The sequence below is a fragment of the Mustela nivalis genome (genome assembly GCF_964662115.1).
Source record: "Mustela nivalis genome assembly, chromosome: 10".
Lineage (NCBI taxonomy): Eukaryota > Metazoa > Chordata > Mammalia > Carnivora > Mustelidae > Mustela > Mustela nivalis.
The window spans coordinates 12,966,066-12,984,244 of NC_139029.1; the positions used below are offsets into that span (position 1 = coordinate 12,966,066).

The following is an 18,179-nucleotide window of genomic DNA, read 5'->3' on the forward strand; positions in this document are numbered from 1 at the left end:
GGGAAGCGCAGGATAAGCTCAGAAACATCAGTGCAACAGAGACTGCGCAGGGGCTTTTTGCATAATTACCAGAGACAATATCCGGCCTGGGAGAGAAAACTTCCCAGGAGACCCTGGGTGGACCCGAGGACAAAGAGGAGAATGGAAGCTAGAAGCCGAGTCCCCCCACCCCTGACATAAACCTGTAGGGAAACTTCCCTCGGCAGCAGCAAATGGGGTCTGGCAGATGGCTCCCGAACCACCACGCACGAGTCCCACACGCGTCCGTGGTGTTGTCAGTGGGGGACCCCTGACCCACAGCTCAGCTGGTCGGTGCCCAGCAGGGGGAAGGCGACGCCCGGCTGGGAGGCCCCCTCACCAAGCCCCAGGCGGGAAAAGGCCAACTTCTCTGAGCCTCAACTCGACTTAAGGCTTCAGTGTAGAAAGCATTCTTCTTATATTAAAATGTCTTACATGTGGGCATGTTACGGACCAGAATATTATTATTTAAAGAGAAGAAACATAAAATTCTCTACTCCAGGCAGCCACTTTGGGATTTGCCCCCCAAACTCCAAAGAAACATTTTTGCTCAGCTGTCAGGAATGCTCTGGGGGAAGAACGTGAGGAAGAGAGGGAGAGGCCAGGTCCGAGGTGGCCAGCAGAGTCAGGGGACAGGGCACAGCCACTGAAGAGCCTGGGCCACTTTTAGTCAAAAGTAAAGACAAACCAACATGCCGGCTGGGCATCTGCTTGGGAGACAGAGAGAGCCAAGCTGGCCGAAGCCAAGTCTTCCTTCTTCCGGAAGTCTTCCCTAAATTCTCCGCTAAAAGCCAGTTCTATGGAGCCAGACCTCCCATCCCACATCGCCGGCACCTGGAAGAGTATTCGACCAACAGTGGAGGTGAAGTTCTTATAGAATAACCGTTGACAGCCCTCCTCGGAGCTGATGAACCGATGAAGGCCAGCGGGCTGAGAACCCAGCCAAGGTCATTCTCATCAGTTTCAGGATCCTGGCATTTTCTCCTGTGGAAGGAGAGCCAAGGAATAAAGGATTTCTTCCCAGCGCTGAGCACAGTGGCTGACTCAGAGGGGGTGCTCAGGAAATGTGGGCTTGAATCCACTAACTTTTCACCCACTTAAGCTAAGACCCCTTTAGAAAGGAGAAGACCTTTTAAAGGTCGCCTCTGAATAAAGGAGGAAAAAAAAACTGGTGTGAGACCACTCTTAAATGGTGAAGAGAAGAGGCAAGTTAGGCGGGAAAAAAGCACAAGCCGCCTCCTCGGTGCTGAGCACAGATAAACTGGGTCATCTTGGCCTGCAGGACCCTGGTCCCCACGCCCGGGACATCTTCAGCACCTGGGAACAGAGCTGAGCTTGGTGCTCCATTCCACACAGCTACCAATGGAAGAGTAATTTCCAGAACTTGTTGGTTCCACCTTAAAGAATGAAAATTGAGTAACAACGCTTAGCAGGAATCAGACAGATAACAACATTAATGAACCATTAAATATTCGCCTTCAGCAATCACAAACGTGTGGAGCCTGGCTTCCCCTGCTGCTTCACGGAGCGTAGGTTCTTGGAGACTTAAAGCTCATCCGCCGGGCCCCCAGGGCCCAAGTACACCCCATGCACCCAACCTTCTGACAGGTCAGGCCTGAAGAATTGCAAAGGGGTGGGCGATTTCTGCATGCCAGTCAAAATACAGGTCCTACCGAGGCCGCTGGGGCCAAACCCCGCACCCAGCTGGCCCTTTCTATTTCTAGAGGGTGATTCTAGCTGTCACGAAGGATATGCTGCCACGAAAACAATGCTCTCAGCCCCCAGGTCTCTTCCCCCTCTAACCCACAGGCTGCCCAGGACGGCTCAGAGGCTCTCCCAGCTGATGCCCACCCCCGGGCCTGAGTAGGGTCTGGGGACACCCACAAGCTGGACCTCAGGGTGGCTACAGCACAGAAGAGAGAACAAATTAAAAATGAAATGACTAAAAAAAAAAATAAAAATAAAAATAAAAAAAATAAAAATGAAATGACTAACGCTTGCAGGCAAAGACTCTCCTGCCTGGTTAAACAGATTTAGGGCTATTTTTGGTCTGCTCTTAAGAAGGGCAAAGGACGGATGGATGGCCTGCTGGATGCCAATTTGCAGAAACAAACTCCTTCCTCAGCTCAGGGCTCAAAATATATCCTAGCCAAGTGTAGGCTATTCCTGCCAGTGTACGGAGTAAAGCCATAGAAGGTCAAAGTGTAGGAAGCCAAGGGAGCATCTAAACATCATATGATTCTTGGCCCACAGGACCAGTGGGTATTTTTGAAACGGCTTAACAACGGATCTCGGCTGGCTTCACTGTAGTACAATGGGATTAATATGTACTGAAATGATGTTCTGGCCATCTGCAAAGGAAGGTCATTTCCCACCAATCCCAGCATGCACCATAATCCCAAGGCAGCAAAAGCTCTGATGCTGGACAGAAAAGAGAAGGAGAGCTCATCTGGCATGATAAATTGGGCTTCCTTGGCCTGGCTGCCAAGCACACACCGCACTTCTCTTTCATGCGACTTTGTACCCGGACCGCTGGTAAGCCAGATCAATTCCCCTACGGTTCTCTGGCTCCAACATCTAAGCGTGGCCATTCCCCTCATGGAGAATGCTGGCAAATCCTAACATTCTTGTCAGTCTTAAAATTGGAGACTTGCCTTGAAAACACCTCCCTCCCCTTCATTATTTTAGGCAGGTGGGCATGGGAGGAATGACTGCAATTTGCACCGAGCAGGGCACTTGCTGCTCTGAAAACATCTGACTGATCGCAGATTACATGAAACAAAGGCCTGGACCCGCTGCTACTAGATGGACCCACAACGGTGTGAGTTTTCTGCAATCACAGCTCTGGGAAGAACTAAAACTGCAAGTGAACTTCAGAGACACAGCAGTACACTCAGCATGGACCAACTCTTAAAAGAATGACGGAATTCTGCAAACCCAGTTAAAAACAACCCCCCACCCCCACCCCGCCCGGGCATCATTCCCAGGGCAAAGAGAAGAAATAAAGCAGCAGCGAAAGGAAAACATTCAAAGAAGTAATTTCTAGGACTGGTCCTAGGACCTTGTACAAAACCAGGCCAGATGCCCCTCACACACTATGGTGCAGAGCAGGGACCCTGAAGGAAGGCCATTAATCAAAAAGTGGCTTTTGAAGCATGTCAGTATAGTTTTAATGAGGTGTGCTTTACCAGATCTTAATTCGGCGAAAAGCCACGCTCCATTTCCATTCTGACATTCATCATACTTCAAATTAAAAAATTAAGGAGAACACCGATTCCCCAGCCCATTCTGGATGATGGGAAACTACCAGGGCCTCTACACAACCTGGCGAGGGGCAGTGGGGACCTCCCCCCCTCCCCCCAGAGCGATGGACAAGGGCGACCTGCTAATCCCATCTGGGCCGCTCTACGGAGGGGCCGCCTTCCAGGTCTCCAGTGCTGCGGTGGTTGTTTTTAATTACAGGAACTCTAAATTATTCTCCATAAAACAGATGTTTTAATATTTTAGGTTACTAGTGAATTATTTAACACTGTGCTCCCTATCAGTTCGGATAGACACCTCAGAAGACACCGCACTTCTTCTGTTGTCCCGGGGGTGAGGGATGCACGCAAAGGGGCCCAGCAGAGGGAACTGGGACTCCCGGTGCCGCCGCTTCGCTTCTTGCTCACAGTCTCAATCAAAAAGGGGCGGAGTGGTCCAATGTGCATTCCAGGGGGACCATGCAAACTGGCCGGAGCACTAGCACAGACCACTGTGTCCAGGGCGTCCAGCTCAGTCCTGCGCACACGGCAGGGGTCGGCACTGCCAGCTATCGTACCCGCAACCCAGGTCTGCCTCCATCCCCCCCACCAGCCACATTCCGCAGAGGACGAAGTCGTCAAGGGAAAGGCGGTGTGTCCTGACGGTAACCCGTGGGAGGCCGCACAGCATATCCCCTCGGGACAGGAACACTGTGCCACCTCGTCCAGGATCCAAGGTGCCTCCTGCAAACTGCTTGCTGGGGCTGACCCAGGGAGCACCCGGTGTGTGGCTGAGGCGCGAGACAGCTCCCAAGAGTCTCCCTCACGCACACTCAGTGCTGCAGTTTTCCCGCCAAGCCCAAGCACCCGGGCCAGGCCCAGCAGAGACAGCAGCTGCCCGGGTTCCCGCAGAAGCAGCGCCGTGCCCGCCTCGGAGACAGGGGGCAACCAGGGAGGCTGCAGAGAAAACACACTTCCACTGCCATGAGAACAAAACAGCCCGCTCAACACCGAGAAGGGCGGACTGAGAAAAGTTCGCTCATCGTTTCTTCTGTTTATTTGATTTCTAAAATACAGTAACTGCTCAACTGGCACACGGGGGTTAAACTCAGCCAAGGACACTGACTTGCTGAGTTTCAAGACAAAGAAAGCTCTGCTGCTGACCCGATTAGGGATCGGATCACGCCCTCCGCCTCTGCCCTCCTGTGCTCTCCTCTGCCCACCTCTGCCACATAGGATCCAGCAAACGTCTCTGACCGAGAGAAACAAGCAACACAGCACGCCCCAGGCTGCTGCTGCCTTGCAGGGTGGGGGGTCCCACCAGGCCCAGCGAGCAAACTACGCAAGCTTGGTGCGGTGAGTACCAGACTTGGGGTCTGGGGGACAGTGATGATAACCTCTGTCTCAAGTTCAAGCCCTCCCTCTGACCTGTGAGGACCCCTCGCAATTGTCCAACTGTGACCTTCACCATTTCCCAGAAAAGAACTCTTCCGCTAAACACCCCCACCTAACCCGCGCTGGCCCCCACTCACACGCTACACAAAACCAGATCTAGCAATCCCACGTTTGGGCAGATGTGGAAAAACCAGGAGGTCTCACATCCAACTCCAAACATACGGCTTCCCCAGAAAAGTCTGAAGACAAGCCCCACAGGGTCGTCCTTCCACAGGGCCACGGTGAACAGCCGGAGGGAGGGGCCACTGCCGTTCCAGAGGGGGCCTGTCGCCACAGCCCTCACAGGCTGACCACCCCGCCCTGGCTCTGGGCTCTGACCCTGGTATGCGCACGTAGAGCCCTGTCTGCCTTGCACTTCTACCCTCTCTTCTTTCACACTCCCCTCACACGTCCTTGTTAGCCGGGCCCCATCGCGTCCATAAGGCCACCTTCCTCCCTTCCATCACAGGGCCTGCGGCTGCCTTTCTCATCAGGGCCACTGACCTCGAGAAACCTCCCCCTCCTCACTTGCAGGTGTGACCAGCACAGGCTAGCATTCACTCCCCATCCGGCAGCCTCCCAACGGGGACCGCAGGTGCCTGCAAGCACATGCACGGTCATGACGACAGGCTGCGGACTGCTGCAAAGTCCTCTCTGTGAATGACACGAATCATTCTTCTCCTAGGTGCCATCGCTCTCAAGTCAGATGGTAGAACGAAGCATCACTAGAGCACACGGACATGTTTTAAAACCATTCCTGTAAAAGATGCCTCGTTGACGAGCCATGGCTAGTGGCACATCAACACATCCTAGGAGATGGGTGCAACAAGCCCAACAGAGGACCTGGAGCCCAGGCCAGAGCCCGAATGCACTGGCCAGATAAGCTAGTGACTCAGCTGCCCTTTTGGGGCCTGGTTTTAGTTTATGTTACTGCTTTTCAATATTTTCCATAGCCTTCTGGATTTTACTTAAATATTTTGAGGCATTTCAAACAGTATCAGGTGCCAGTTAAACTGAGGCATCATTTGAGACCAATCACTCTAAATTAAATAACAGATAAATATTTTAAAAACAGAGGTGATGAACTCTTTGACAGTCGACTTTTAGGTTTTGTACCGGCCAAAGTGGAATGGAGCCCCTGAAGTATTTAACAGGGTAAATTTTGTACTGTCTTGGCTGGAGGAGCTTCCACAACAGCAAAGAAATGAAGGAAGCCAGGCACCAGGCACTTCTGAATGCCCGCTGGGTGCGTGCGGCCTCCCCCCACCCCGTGCTGAAATGCAAGCTTCTAGAACCTGAAAACACGCAGCTGGGGTGAAGGGACACATAGTGATCAACTTCCGAGCCCCTGTCCCGGGCTTTACTAACCCGGCGGGCTCGGAGGGACAACCACAGGGAGGACTCTCAGAACTCGGTGCTGGTGGGGAAGGCTTCTTCTGGGTTTGGAACTCTGCACGGAAAAAGCAACTGATTATGAGCTGCAGCCCAAATGAAACCGTATGACCACAAAGCTCATACCAGGTCGATCAGGTCGCTGAGGTTCTTCTCGATTTGCTGTGGAGGCAGGCGCCTCATCAAGTCCAAGGCACAGTCCAGCTGCTGGTCACTCTGTGAAAAGAGAAAACAAAAGCGTCTATATCACTTTGCCAAAAGCAGACCTGGAATCTTTTTTTAAAAAGCACCCTTGGAGCACCTGGGTGGCTCAGAGGATTAAGCGTCTGCCTTGGGCTGAGGTCATAATGTCAGGGTCCTGGGATCAAGCCCCACATCGGGCTCCTTGATGAGTGGGAAACCTGCTCCCCTCCCTCCTTTTGTCCTCCCCATCCCCCAGCTCGTGCCTGCTCTCTCTCAGGTAAGTAAATAAAATCTGGGGGGAAAAAACATCCTTGTAGTTTCAGCTTGCCCAAAGCATTCTAACAGCAAGCAGGCCCTAAGTGGGCTCTCCAACACATCTCCTGGGGCGGGGAGGGGGAACACAGGCTCTGTGACAGCTCGGTCTATCTCAAGTGGAGATGTCTGGAAGATACTCGAAGTGGGAAGTGGGCTGGAGTTCCACCCGCATCTCAAAGCCCCGCTCGGTGCTCGTGTTCCAAGTCAATGGACCGCGGGAGATGCAAATGTGCTCCCAAATAGCGCAGCAAGGGAGCATGCTCGGGTAGCAAGTCAGGCTTTCTACTTTGCTGCAACCTGGACCTACGAGGCAGGTCATGTCACCAGGCCAGGGACAAAGCCAGGCAAAGAACAAGTGGCAAGATACATGCCAAGGCTAAAGTGCTTCGGGCATTCAGCTGAAGTCTGGAACACATCCCCAAGTGCCAGGCCCTTGCCAAGGCAACTGAGACCCGAAGCACCTCTGGTCAAGAGGCATCTCCAGCTGCAGAGCAGACCAGTGCGGCAAACTGGGGTCACTGGTGCCACAGGGACCCAGGACGATAAAGACCACACTGTGTGCTCCCAGGATTCACCTCATGGGACATTTAGGCTGCAAATATGCACTCAGAGCCACCATGTGCCAGTCACTGGATGACGATCCATGTGATCAATAAGGGAGGTAGGAAGGAGGTGGAGTGGAGCGGAGCGGGGGTAGAGTGCGAGTAAATTCAGCCCAGAGGGCTGCGGCTCAGAAGCAGACCTCAGGAGGTGTGACAAGAAAAGTGAGCCAGGTGGCCCAGGCAGAGCAGGGAAGACCACAGCACGTCCCCCAAGTAGAAGAGTTGAGGCCACCGGGGCAGCTGACACTGCCCAGCAGAGGCAGCATCTGTGCCCAGACCAATCTCAGGATTTTTAAAATACCTAAATCAGCACGCTAAAGAATCTTCATAAAATACATAAAATAATCCTCGAAATGCCATAGCTGACTGTAACAAAACCGGACCTTCGAATACGACCGCCGACACTCCAGGGATATTAGCCACAAATAGGCCATGGGAGAAGGACCCACTTTGTATTTCACCAAAGAACTAACACATCAAGTTAACTGGAGGCTATTTCATTCCCAGGCAACTGACTGGATGTACACAGCAGGCTGTTTTTAAAAAAGCAACAACAGGGGCGCCTGGGTGGCTCAGTGGGTTAAGCCGCTGCCTTTGGCTCAGGTCATGATCCCAGGGTCCTGGGATAGAGCCCCGCATCGGGCTCTCTGCTCAGCGGGGAGCCTGCTTCCCTCTCTCTATCTGCCTGCTTCTCTGCCTACTTGTGATCTCTCCTTGTCAAATAAGTAAATAAAATCTTTTGAAAGATAAATAAACAAATAAGCAACAACAAATCTGCCCCCTGCTGAAGGTGGTTATCAGGGACCATTTACTCTGGGATTCACAACAAAGTGGCTACTATCCTACAAACGACCACACACTCACTCACTCACCCCTGAACGGCACAGTACTTGTTCTATTCAGTGCAGCATTCCAGCAACCGTGAATTCCCTGCCTGTGCCATACCTTCTATGCCAGCCGAGGCCACGTGACGTGGGTCTGGCCTGCTGGCACGGGAAGCCATTTTCACACCACTGCAAGGGCTGAGAACGCAGGTACACTGGGTTGCCTCTGGACTTCTATTCAATTTCCAGTTCTACTATTCATCAACTATAACCTTAGGCAAATTTCTTAACCTCTCCAAGCCTCTATTTATCCATAAAATGGGGACAGTATCTAGTTCCACAGGGTTGTTGCAATGATTAAATATCTGTAAAATTTTTATTATACAGTAGTTATGTGTTTGGGAGTATTTTCTGTGTATGTGTATAAATACATACAGGTTTTAAGTCTTTTAAAAACTTTTTCCAAAAGAAAAAAATAAATATATCTATATAATTTACAACATTTGCCCCACTCAACCCCACCCCGAAGTCTTCCCTGTTGCTGTGAACTGGCGAGTGGCGCTGCTCTGTGCTCAAACTCCGTGAACTTGGCTGTGGACACGCCCCGCCCCCACGCCCGGGCCTGAAGAGAAAACCCTAAATGACTCCAAACAAGTTAAGAGATATAAACTAATGCGCCAAAGACGTAAACATCCACCTCACTAAAGAAGACTTACAGATGGTAAGGAATATGAAAAGAAGCTCCACGTCATTTGTCACCAGGGAAACTCAAATTAAAGCAACAACGAGATCCCATTACACACCTATTAGAATGGCCAAAATCCAGAACTCTGCTTGCTGACAAGGATGCGGAGCAAAGGGAACTCGGACTCGCAGCGGGTGGGAATGCAAAACGGTACACAACCACCTCAGAGCATGTTGGTTTCTTACAAAAACTAGTCTCACCATCCGATGCAGCAACTGCACTCCCTGGTAATTTACCCAAAGGAGCTGAACACGTATTTCCACACAAGAACTGGCACACAAATGTTTCTAAGAGCTTTATTCACAACGCCAAGACTTGGAAGCAACCAAGATGTCCTTCGGCAGGTAAGTGCATAAACCACCTGCGGTCCATCCAGACTCGGGAATATTCCCCGGCACTGGGTGAGAATGAAGCTACGGAGCACGAACAGGCACGGAGGGACCTTCAGTGCACACGACTCAGCGGAAGGAGCCAGTCTGACAAGGCTCTGTACTGCAGGATTCCAACTGCGTGACATCTGGGAAAAGGTGAACTATGGAGTTGGTCAGAAGATCGGCAGTCGCCGGGGGTTGAAGGGGAGGAGGGATCAACAGGCCCAGCACAGCACGGAGGGCTGTTAGGACAGCGATGCCGCTCTGTGCCCTGCTCTAACGGCGGATACACCTAATTAGGAATCTGTCCAAACCCACGGTCTGTACGACACCAGGAGTGACACCTAATGGAGACTAAGGACTGAGTGATTACGAGGTGTCAGCGTGGGGAAGGCCATGCAGGGAAGGGCAGGGCAGGGCAGGGAAGAGAAGGGCACTCTGCACCTTCCGCTCGATTTTCCTGTGAACCAAAAACTACTCTAAAAAATCACATCTATTGAAAAAAAGATGCAAATTAGTGTTTCTCAACTGGGGCTGATTCTGCCTGCCCCACAAACCCCCAGGAGACACCTGGCAATGAATGGGGTATTTTCTGGTTGTCCTCACCCGGCGAGGAGGCGCTAACTGGCAGCCAATGGGTAGGGACTGGGATGCTTCTAACATTCTACAATGCAGAGGACAGACCCCGACAACCTGGCCCAAATGCCACAGTCAAGTTTGAAAACCCTGATTTAAAACACTAACTTGGGGGGCGCCTGGGTGGCTCAGTGGGTTAAGCCTCTGCCTTCGGCTCAGGTCATGGTCCCAGGGTCCTGGGATGGAGCCCTGCATCGGCCTCCCTGCTCGGCAGGGGCCTGCTTCCCCCACCCCCACGCCCCCACCTACCCTTCTGCCTACTTGTGATCTCTCTCTCTCAAATAACTAAATAAATAAAATCTTAAAAAAAAAAAAAAAGAAACACTAACTTGGGGGCTGCCTGGGTGGCTTAGTGAAGCATCCAACTCCTGATTTTAGGTCACGATATCAAGGTCCTGAGATGGAGCCCCACACTGGGCTCCGTGCTCAGCAGGGAGTCTACTTGGGATTCTCTCTCTCTCCCTCTCCCCTACTCACCCATGCTCTCGCTCTTTCTAAAATACATACATAAGTGTGTACATATATACGTAAAATCTAATAAGGGCACCTGGGTGGCTCAGTTGATTGAGTGACTGCCTTCAGCTCAAGTCATGATCCCAGACTCTCGGGATCTTGCAAGTTCCGCATCAAGCTTCCTGCTTAGCAGGGGGTCTGCCTCTCCCTCTGACCTTCGCGCCCGCCCCATGCTCGCTCTCTCAAATAAATAAAATCTTAAAAAAAAAAAAAATCTAATAAATAAAACACTCATTTTGGGGGTGCAGGGCTGGTCCAGTCTGTGGAGCATGCAGCTCTCAATCCCGGGGCTGTGGATCCAAGCCCCATGCTGGGTGTAGATTACTCAAAAAAAAAAAAAAAAAAAAAAAGATCTTTTTAAAAAATAAAAATAAAACAATCATTTTGGGGGACTCCAGACTCTGATCAAAGCAAAAGCGCCAGAAAACCATACATGCACAGAAGCATCTTCTATATAATTCCAAGTCACAGACCACTCATAACCCCTAAAAACCTGCGGTCTTCAGAAACATTCTCAACTAGATACTAACAATTTCCTGAGAACAAAAAACAAATTCGGATAGAAGTAAACTTAGCTACACTGAAATCTTCACCCAGAACGTAGTCAGAGGACAGAAACTAGAACCGAGCAGTGTGTTATCTATGAAGAGCCCGTTGTAACCCGGCTGGGGAAGGAAAGAAACTGTGCCCGCCCTTGCACGGAGCCTTGCCCACAGCTCCAAACCGGTCCAACTGGATCTATTCAAGAGCGGTAAAAAAACACTATTGAAAATGTTCTAACTCCCATTTTGCATTAATCCCAATGAATCCTAATCGGAAATGTTTCATTATAAATTCCTAGGGCGAAGGACAACTATCATTAAATTAGGCAATGACTAAACGCCTCCCAGAAGTGAAGCAGCATGGTGAAGCTTAATGAGAGCTCGTAGGAAGTTAGAGTGGCCCAGAGCCCTTCACCTGGGAGCGTCCCACACCCCAAAGGGTCCAGACAGGGTAGGGCGGTGGAGAGTGAAGAAAACACAGATCCTTCGAATTATGGGCAACGACCGGGGTGACCCCAGAGAGACAATGATAGAGGGGGTAGGAGTGGGTGGGGGTGGGTGGGGTTTCCGCCCCAGTTCCTGTCCCTAACTGCCTTTCTATTTATTGTGTGGGCAGTCGTCCTGTGACTAAGGACTCTCCCCGGGATGGTTCTTTCAAACCCCAAACTGCTCCTAGATCCTTCCTTTGGACAGTGTGTTACGCCAGATCTACCTCCCACGGGGGGTGGTTTCCAGGCTGAAAGGTAAATAGGAAAAGAATGGCCCATTTCACTTCCCTCTCCAGAGTTTGCTCCCCAATCAATTACTCAATCATTATCTGCGTGCTGCCTAGGTGACAAGCGCTGTTTTTGGTGCTGAATGGTGAACAGAACAAAGTAGGCCCGTCTTCAGGAACTTCCGCGGCGGTCAACATGGTATGAAAGAATAAGAAGGGAACGGTTACCCCACTTTAGGCTGGTGGGGCTCCAGGGATCAGGTTAGGAGTTCTGGGTGTGTGTGTGTGTGTGTGTTTAAGCATATAAACCAAGATAGGAAAAGCTCTACTTTGTGCTAGTTTTTCACATGACTTCTAGAAAAAGCACAAACAGCTCCAATCACCCTATAACAAATAAAACAACTGTTAATACAGACTAGAACAGAACAATTTTTCAGAATGATAAGTTGAATAAAACACTACCACTTCAAAAATCTCCTAGGGAACTCAGACATATGCCAGTGTTGTCCATCACATGCAGGTACTAAAACCCGGTCCTATTAAATGAAGTAAAATGGCACAGACCAATTTGGGAATCCTCATCAGACAATTATTCAGCCCTGAGGCTGAAAGGACAGGACTTGTCCCAACCTGTGAGAAACTCAAAGTCTCATACAGTGAACACAACTACCCACAAAAAACGAACAAAGTTACAGTGAGGATACTAAAGGGTGTAGGAAACCTCAGAAGATTTCTCAGGAGAAGGGTGCCTGAGCCGGCTGTCACCGGCCACATGCACCCAGGCGTCCACACACACACGCTCCTGCGGCCACAGTGGGATAAAAGTGCACAGTGAGGCCCACACAGGAGGAAGGCGCAGCACTAGGAGGGGAGCAGGGCCTTGTCGCCAGGGACCCACGGTCAGGCTGGTTTCCCACTCAGATGGCTCAGAGGGCAGCAGGTTCCTCAGTGGGCTCCAGGCCCAAGACCTCCTGTCTTCGGGCAACTGGGTCTCCTTCGTAGGGAAGGCTTCCGTGCCATGTTCCCTGGCCTTGACAACTTTAAAATTTACCTTCTCAGAAAGATTGGGAGCCCCTAGAGATTCTTCCTTGGAGGAGGAACAGCGTTTGTCTCAGAAGGTTACACAGATTACATTGTCCCAAAACAGCCATAAGGCGAACTCTCACCCAGCATGCTCCTTTTTCAAGGAGTGACTCTGATACTCTTCCCACGGAGAGGTGGGGTCTACGTACCCCTCCCTGGATATGGTAGAGCTCTGGCAACCGTTTCTATCGACCGAGAATAGCAGAACTGATGATGCGTGATTTCTGAGGCCAAGCCATAAAAGACCATTCATTTCTCACCTTGTTGGCTGAACACTCGGGCTTGGGGCCCCAAGTGGCAGCCATGCTTCCTTACGGAAGCCCAACCCGGCCTGCACAGGAAAGCCACAGGAAGGGACCATGAGACTCTCAGCCAACCCCCCACTTGCCCCTCTTCCAGCTTCAGCTGTCTGACTGCAACAGCTTGAGACCCCGAGCCAGAGCCACCACCCAAGCAAGGCCCTCCTCAATTTCTGACCCACAGAAAGCACCAGACAGAGGCACCTGGGTGGCTCAGTGTATTAGGGCCTCTGCCTTTGGCTCAGGTCATGATCCCAGGATCCTGGGATCGAGCCCCACATTGGACTCTCTGCTCAGCAGGGAGACTGCTTCCTCCTCTCTCCCTCTCTGCCTTCTTGTGGTATCTGCCAAATAAATAAATAAAATCTTTAAAAAACAAACAAAAAAAAGCCACCGGACATAATGATTACTGTTGTTTCAAGTCACTAAGTTCGGGGGTAGTTCTGTCAGTTGGCAATAATAACCAATACAGAAGGGTGTCTCTGGTGACTGTCAGGGAACAGTGAGGCCAGAGGGAAGGAAGGGTCAGGGCCCTTAAGAGGCAGGACAGACAGGAGGAGAGTACTTACTGGAAAGGGGAGGAAGCCCAAGAAGTTGGAGAGGGCTCCGTTTTCTAGCAGGAACCACCTGCTAGTAACTGCCCTGCGTGGATTTCTGAGCACAAGTCCTGCTTGGCCTGCTCCAGCAGCGGCTGAGGCAGATCGGTACTCGATACGTAAACCATGACCTAAAGCTTCAAGGCCTTTCCAGTCTGTTCTCAAGTTCATCAAGACCTTCACTTGTTTGCATTCCCGAGAGACTTAGCAAGTTCTTACTTCATAGACAGCACAAAGGTAAACTGTGCTGAAGCCCAGGGTGATCTCCCACAAATTTACGGAGGCTGACGTAACCCTGGCTCGTCTTGTCTAAACTGTGACCCGACAAGCGACTCTGGAAGAGCTGACTCTGTCTTCTGCCACGTGGCTCAGGAAAGAGTTGTGCTGGGGGCGATGCGGGGAGTCACCAGCCAGCGCAGCCCCCAAGCCATCTGCAAGTCGCTCTGGAAAACTGCCCATGTAGGTTAACAAAAAGAAAAATGTTTCTTCCGCTGCCTGACTGCCCCCCCCACCCCACTGACTCTTTCAGGAGGGACATGGCGGCGAGGGCCCCGCACAGAGGGAGCCAGCTCGCAAGACACAGACACTAGCATTCCCTCTGGCTGACCTCTCTTTCCCACAGACAAGCCCAGTACCCTCTGTCGAGCAAACCAAACTCACAGTGAAAGCCCACGTGGCAGATGAAGGCCCTTCCCCCGTCTGGGCTCCTCCTCACAGCCGGATCCACGTCCTTTTCTAAAAACCGAGGGGGAAACCACACAACACGAAGTAACCACCTTACAGCCAATGACTCAGTGGCAGGGCCCAGGTGACCTTGATCACTCTGGAAACCTGGTGCCTTTACAAGTCTCTGCTCTCAAACAAATCTATTAGGGTCCCAGGACAGGCCTTCTGAGTTCACCAAAGTCCTGCCCTCTCACCTTACAGATGCTTCAGAGTCAGAACGTGAGCCGCTGTCTGCACACTTGACAGGTTTCCTACCTCAATCCATTCAGTTCCTGAGCAACTGTGTGAGGCACTGGGGACACAGGGCTGAAGTAGTCAGACATGGTCCCCGCCCTCAAGGAGCTTGAAGAAGGCCTCCAGGACAAAGCAGCAGAAAACAAGGACGCCGCCCCCCTGCTCAACACGAGAACTGCCACCGTGCCGCCCCTCCTGGGATCACAGGGGAGTGGGGAGCCCCTCCAGGGATAGCTAGTACCAGCTCCGTTTTAATCCTGAAAGATGGGACACCTTCTAAAGTGTTCTAGAGGGTCCGTGTGCTTACAAAGAGGACAAAGCAGAGGACACAGTTACACTGTTTCTCCTTGGTAGGGGGACACCATTAGCAACAATTATTCCTCGAACACGGCCCTGTGTCAGCTTTTACATTTCTCTGCACTACACCTCTCCGTCTAATACACTGCTTCTATTATACTATGAATGTGGAAACTGGAAATCTATTCTTGTTTAAAAAAAAAAAAAAATCAAAACCAAACCAACTTTGATGGAAGGAATAAATCACAGGTTCTTAACAGGGTACAGTCACTGCCCCACAGCTCGTGAGCACCTTGACAGTTTGTAGAGCTGTGTATGTGTGTGTGCGTGTGTGTGTGTGTGTGTGTAGGTAGAGGTGTGTATATATGCATATGTGTGAAAGGGTTTATGTGTGAAGGCAGGGGCATGTGTGTGTATGTAGGCAGAGGTGTACATGCATGAAGGGAGGTGTGTGTGTGTGTATATGTGTATGCACACAGTTTTCCTAGGTTAGAGGTCCACAGGTTTTCCAAAGAAGTCTAAGACTCTGAAGGCACAGAAGTGCTCTAATAACAATAAAAATTCCTATTCTTCCACTGCACCTGCAGGGTGGAGCTCCGTCAGTCACCGCTTAATCCCTCGGAGCCCTGGTGTTTGAGACTGAGGACAGGCCCCACGCCGCCGTGGGACAGGATGCAGCGCTGTGTCTGGTACCGCATTTGGGCCGTGGGCGCCCCGCAGCCCATCCTCCACTAAGGGTAGGGATCTTCCCCGAGGGCAAGGCATATGGCTTATCTGCTAGGACTTTTACACAACAGTTTGTGGGGGCTCAAGGGCCCTTTCCTCCCTGATTTGTTGCTCCTTTGACGCAGGTTTTCCATTTAGGCTGCCAGGAGTCTCAAGCAAGGCAGGCGGAGTGTTATTTCCGTTTCCAAGTCATGAAGCACCAACAAAGGAGGGCAGATACCCGCAACTCCCACCCCACACGTGCCCCCCGCCCTGTTCGGGAGGGAGCACGGGGGACCCTCAGCTCCCCTCACACCAAATGACAGGAAGACTGGATCAAATTCCATGTTCACCCCAAAAAGATCTTTCTTCTGTTATGTGCCGTCCTCTCCTGGTTCGGCTTTCTTCCTGAAGCCCCCTGGCCAGGACAGCCCCAAGGAGTATCTCCACCAATTCAGCTTCTTTACATTTACTGCTGTTCCCAGGCCCATCGAGGCCATTGAAAGCAAACAAGTGGGACAGCCCTCAGAGAGTCCCCAGATGACCTGGCCTCCCCACCCAGCAGCAACGATCTCTAAGTGCCTCTCTCCCTGGTAGGTTCATTCCAGAGCGAAACTGAGCAACCCTGACAGAGGCTCTGTGTCACATAGCCCAAGGGCCACCCGCTGACGTCCCCCTTACACATCGCCCTTCAGGATAAGATCCCAAACCAATCAGCTCAGCAGGTGGAGCTGTAGCCTTGCCGGAGCGTGGGTCAAAAAAAAGGTTTTGGATACCGGCTCAGTGTTTAAGGTCCAAAACCCTGTAACCGCAGAACACAGGAAGGTCTCTCTGCAGGGATCGTAGTTCATCGGTAAATTTGGTGGGACGGCAAAAATTCTCAACAAGGCGTCAGCCATCGAGTCCCGAAGGAGGCGCGAGTGTGGGAGCACCCTCTAAATGGCAGAGAGGATCCTGGCTCAGCCAGGGGAGGGAGCACAGGTCCAGCCCACGTGGGGGCTTTCTCCTCCTGCAGCCTGCCCTATGCCCATACTCCAGCAAGCTGTCCTAGGAACTGATCCCAGCTCCCGATCCACACTCCACTCAAAGGCAGCAGCGGCCGGCTCCTGAAGACTGCCCCAGACAGCGGAGGGGAGGAGTCTGCACAGGGAAACACCCCAGGTCAGATGACAACTGACAGGACCTTGGTCTGCCAGATTTCTTACGCACTGCTCTTGGCCCTGCTAACGAGCCAGCTGGGGGAAGTGGAGCATTTTATCTTGGGTGTGCCTCCCTCTACCTCTCCAGATTGTTTAAGATGCAGAATCCGAGGGAAATGTTTAGCTAGAGAGAGCCTTAGAAACCATCTAATCAGCAATTTCTTTTAAAAGTGATAAAGACTGAGGCCCAGACTTAAAAAACTAACTCAGATTTATCACAGAACTAAAAAGCAAATGAACCAAGACCTGAAAACAAGTCTCTTCATTATACAGTTTTGGGCTGTCTGCTTACAAATCAAAATTCAAGACTGGGAATAGATTCATACCCCCAAAACCACTATTTCTTTTTTCAAGATTTTATTTATTTATTTGACAGAGAGAGACACAAGGAGAGAGGGAACACAAGCAGGGGGGGTGGGAGAGGGAGAAGCAGAGGGAGAGGGAGAGGGAAGAGGGAGTTGGCTGAGCAGGGAGCCCAGTGTGGGGCTTGATCCCAGGACCCTGGAATCATGACCTAAACCGAAGGCAGACGCTTAACGACTGAGCCACCCAGGCGCCCCGAAAACCATTATTTTTAATACAATTCTGTGTTATTAGAACAATGATGTTTTATTTATTTTTTAAAGATTTTATTTATTTGAGAGAAAGAGAGCAGGCGTTGTTGATCAAGAGGGAGAAGCAGACTCCCCGCTGAGCAGACAGGCCAATGCCGGGCTTGATCCCATGACCCTGAGACTGTGACCTGAGATGAAGGCAGCCACTTAAGCAACTGAGCCACCCAGGCACCCTAGAAAGATGCTGTTTTAAAGAACACTTCTATATTGTCCATATAATTTTATTTTCCAGATTAGTCATTCTTTATCAAGAACGCTAAGAAGCCAAACTTAGGGGCATACTAGGAACCAGGCCCTTCACATGTGGGTTTGGGAAAGCCTCACCACAGCTCCATGAGATGGGTACTCTCATCCCAGTTTTGCAGATGGTAAACCAAGTCTCAGAAAAGTTAAGTGTCTGGTCCCAGATCCCAAGCACTGAATGACAGAGAAGGACACAGCACACACACACACGCCTGTCTGCCTCCCAGGACGGAACACTCTCTAGCGAATATTAAAAAACCCAGACTAAATAATAATAATAATAATAATAATTACAAATGACTTCCGGAGATGGCTTACCAGCTTATAAAATCAGTTAGGGTGCGTCTCTTCTCCCAGGCTGGGCCAATCTCCTGTCACCCTGGATTACACTCGATTCTCACAAACACATGTATCATCAATGGGTGGATTTCTCGAAAACACTAACACCTTTTTCAGGCAGTTCTCTGGCTGATGGTTTCCTGGACCCTTTTGGAAGATGTGCACCATTACCTACTGTCTGATCATTAATGCTTCGCAGATGTCTACAGCTGCTGCCTCTGCACGTTCCTGACTGCCGTCACGTAACGAGCTTCTAATCCTTCCACTTTGTCGGCTAATAGTTAGACACGTAATTAGGGGCAATCCTGGGACATC

At 51.0% G+C, this 18,179-nt stretch overlaps 1 protein-coding gene across 4 annotated transcripts in view; it reads right to left on the bottom strand.

Moving 5' to 3' along the window:
• The window catches only part of CAPZB (capping actin protein of muscle Z-line subunit beta), a 126,448-nt gene that overhangs the window by 60,959 nt on the left and 47,310 nt on the right, over positions 1-18,179 (bottom strand). For all 4 annotated transcript variants that reach the window (XM_082684488.1, XM_082684487.1, XM_082684486.1 and 1 more), the window contains exon 2: positions 6,210-6,299. In XM_082684488.1, the coding sequence (XP_082540614.1) occupies positions 6,210-6,299 (90 nt within the window). The remainder of the gene's footprint in view (positions 1-6,209; positions 6,300-18,179) is intronic.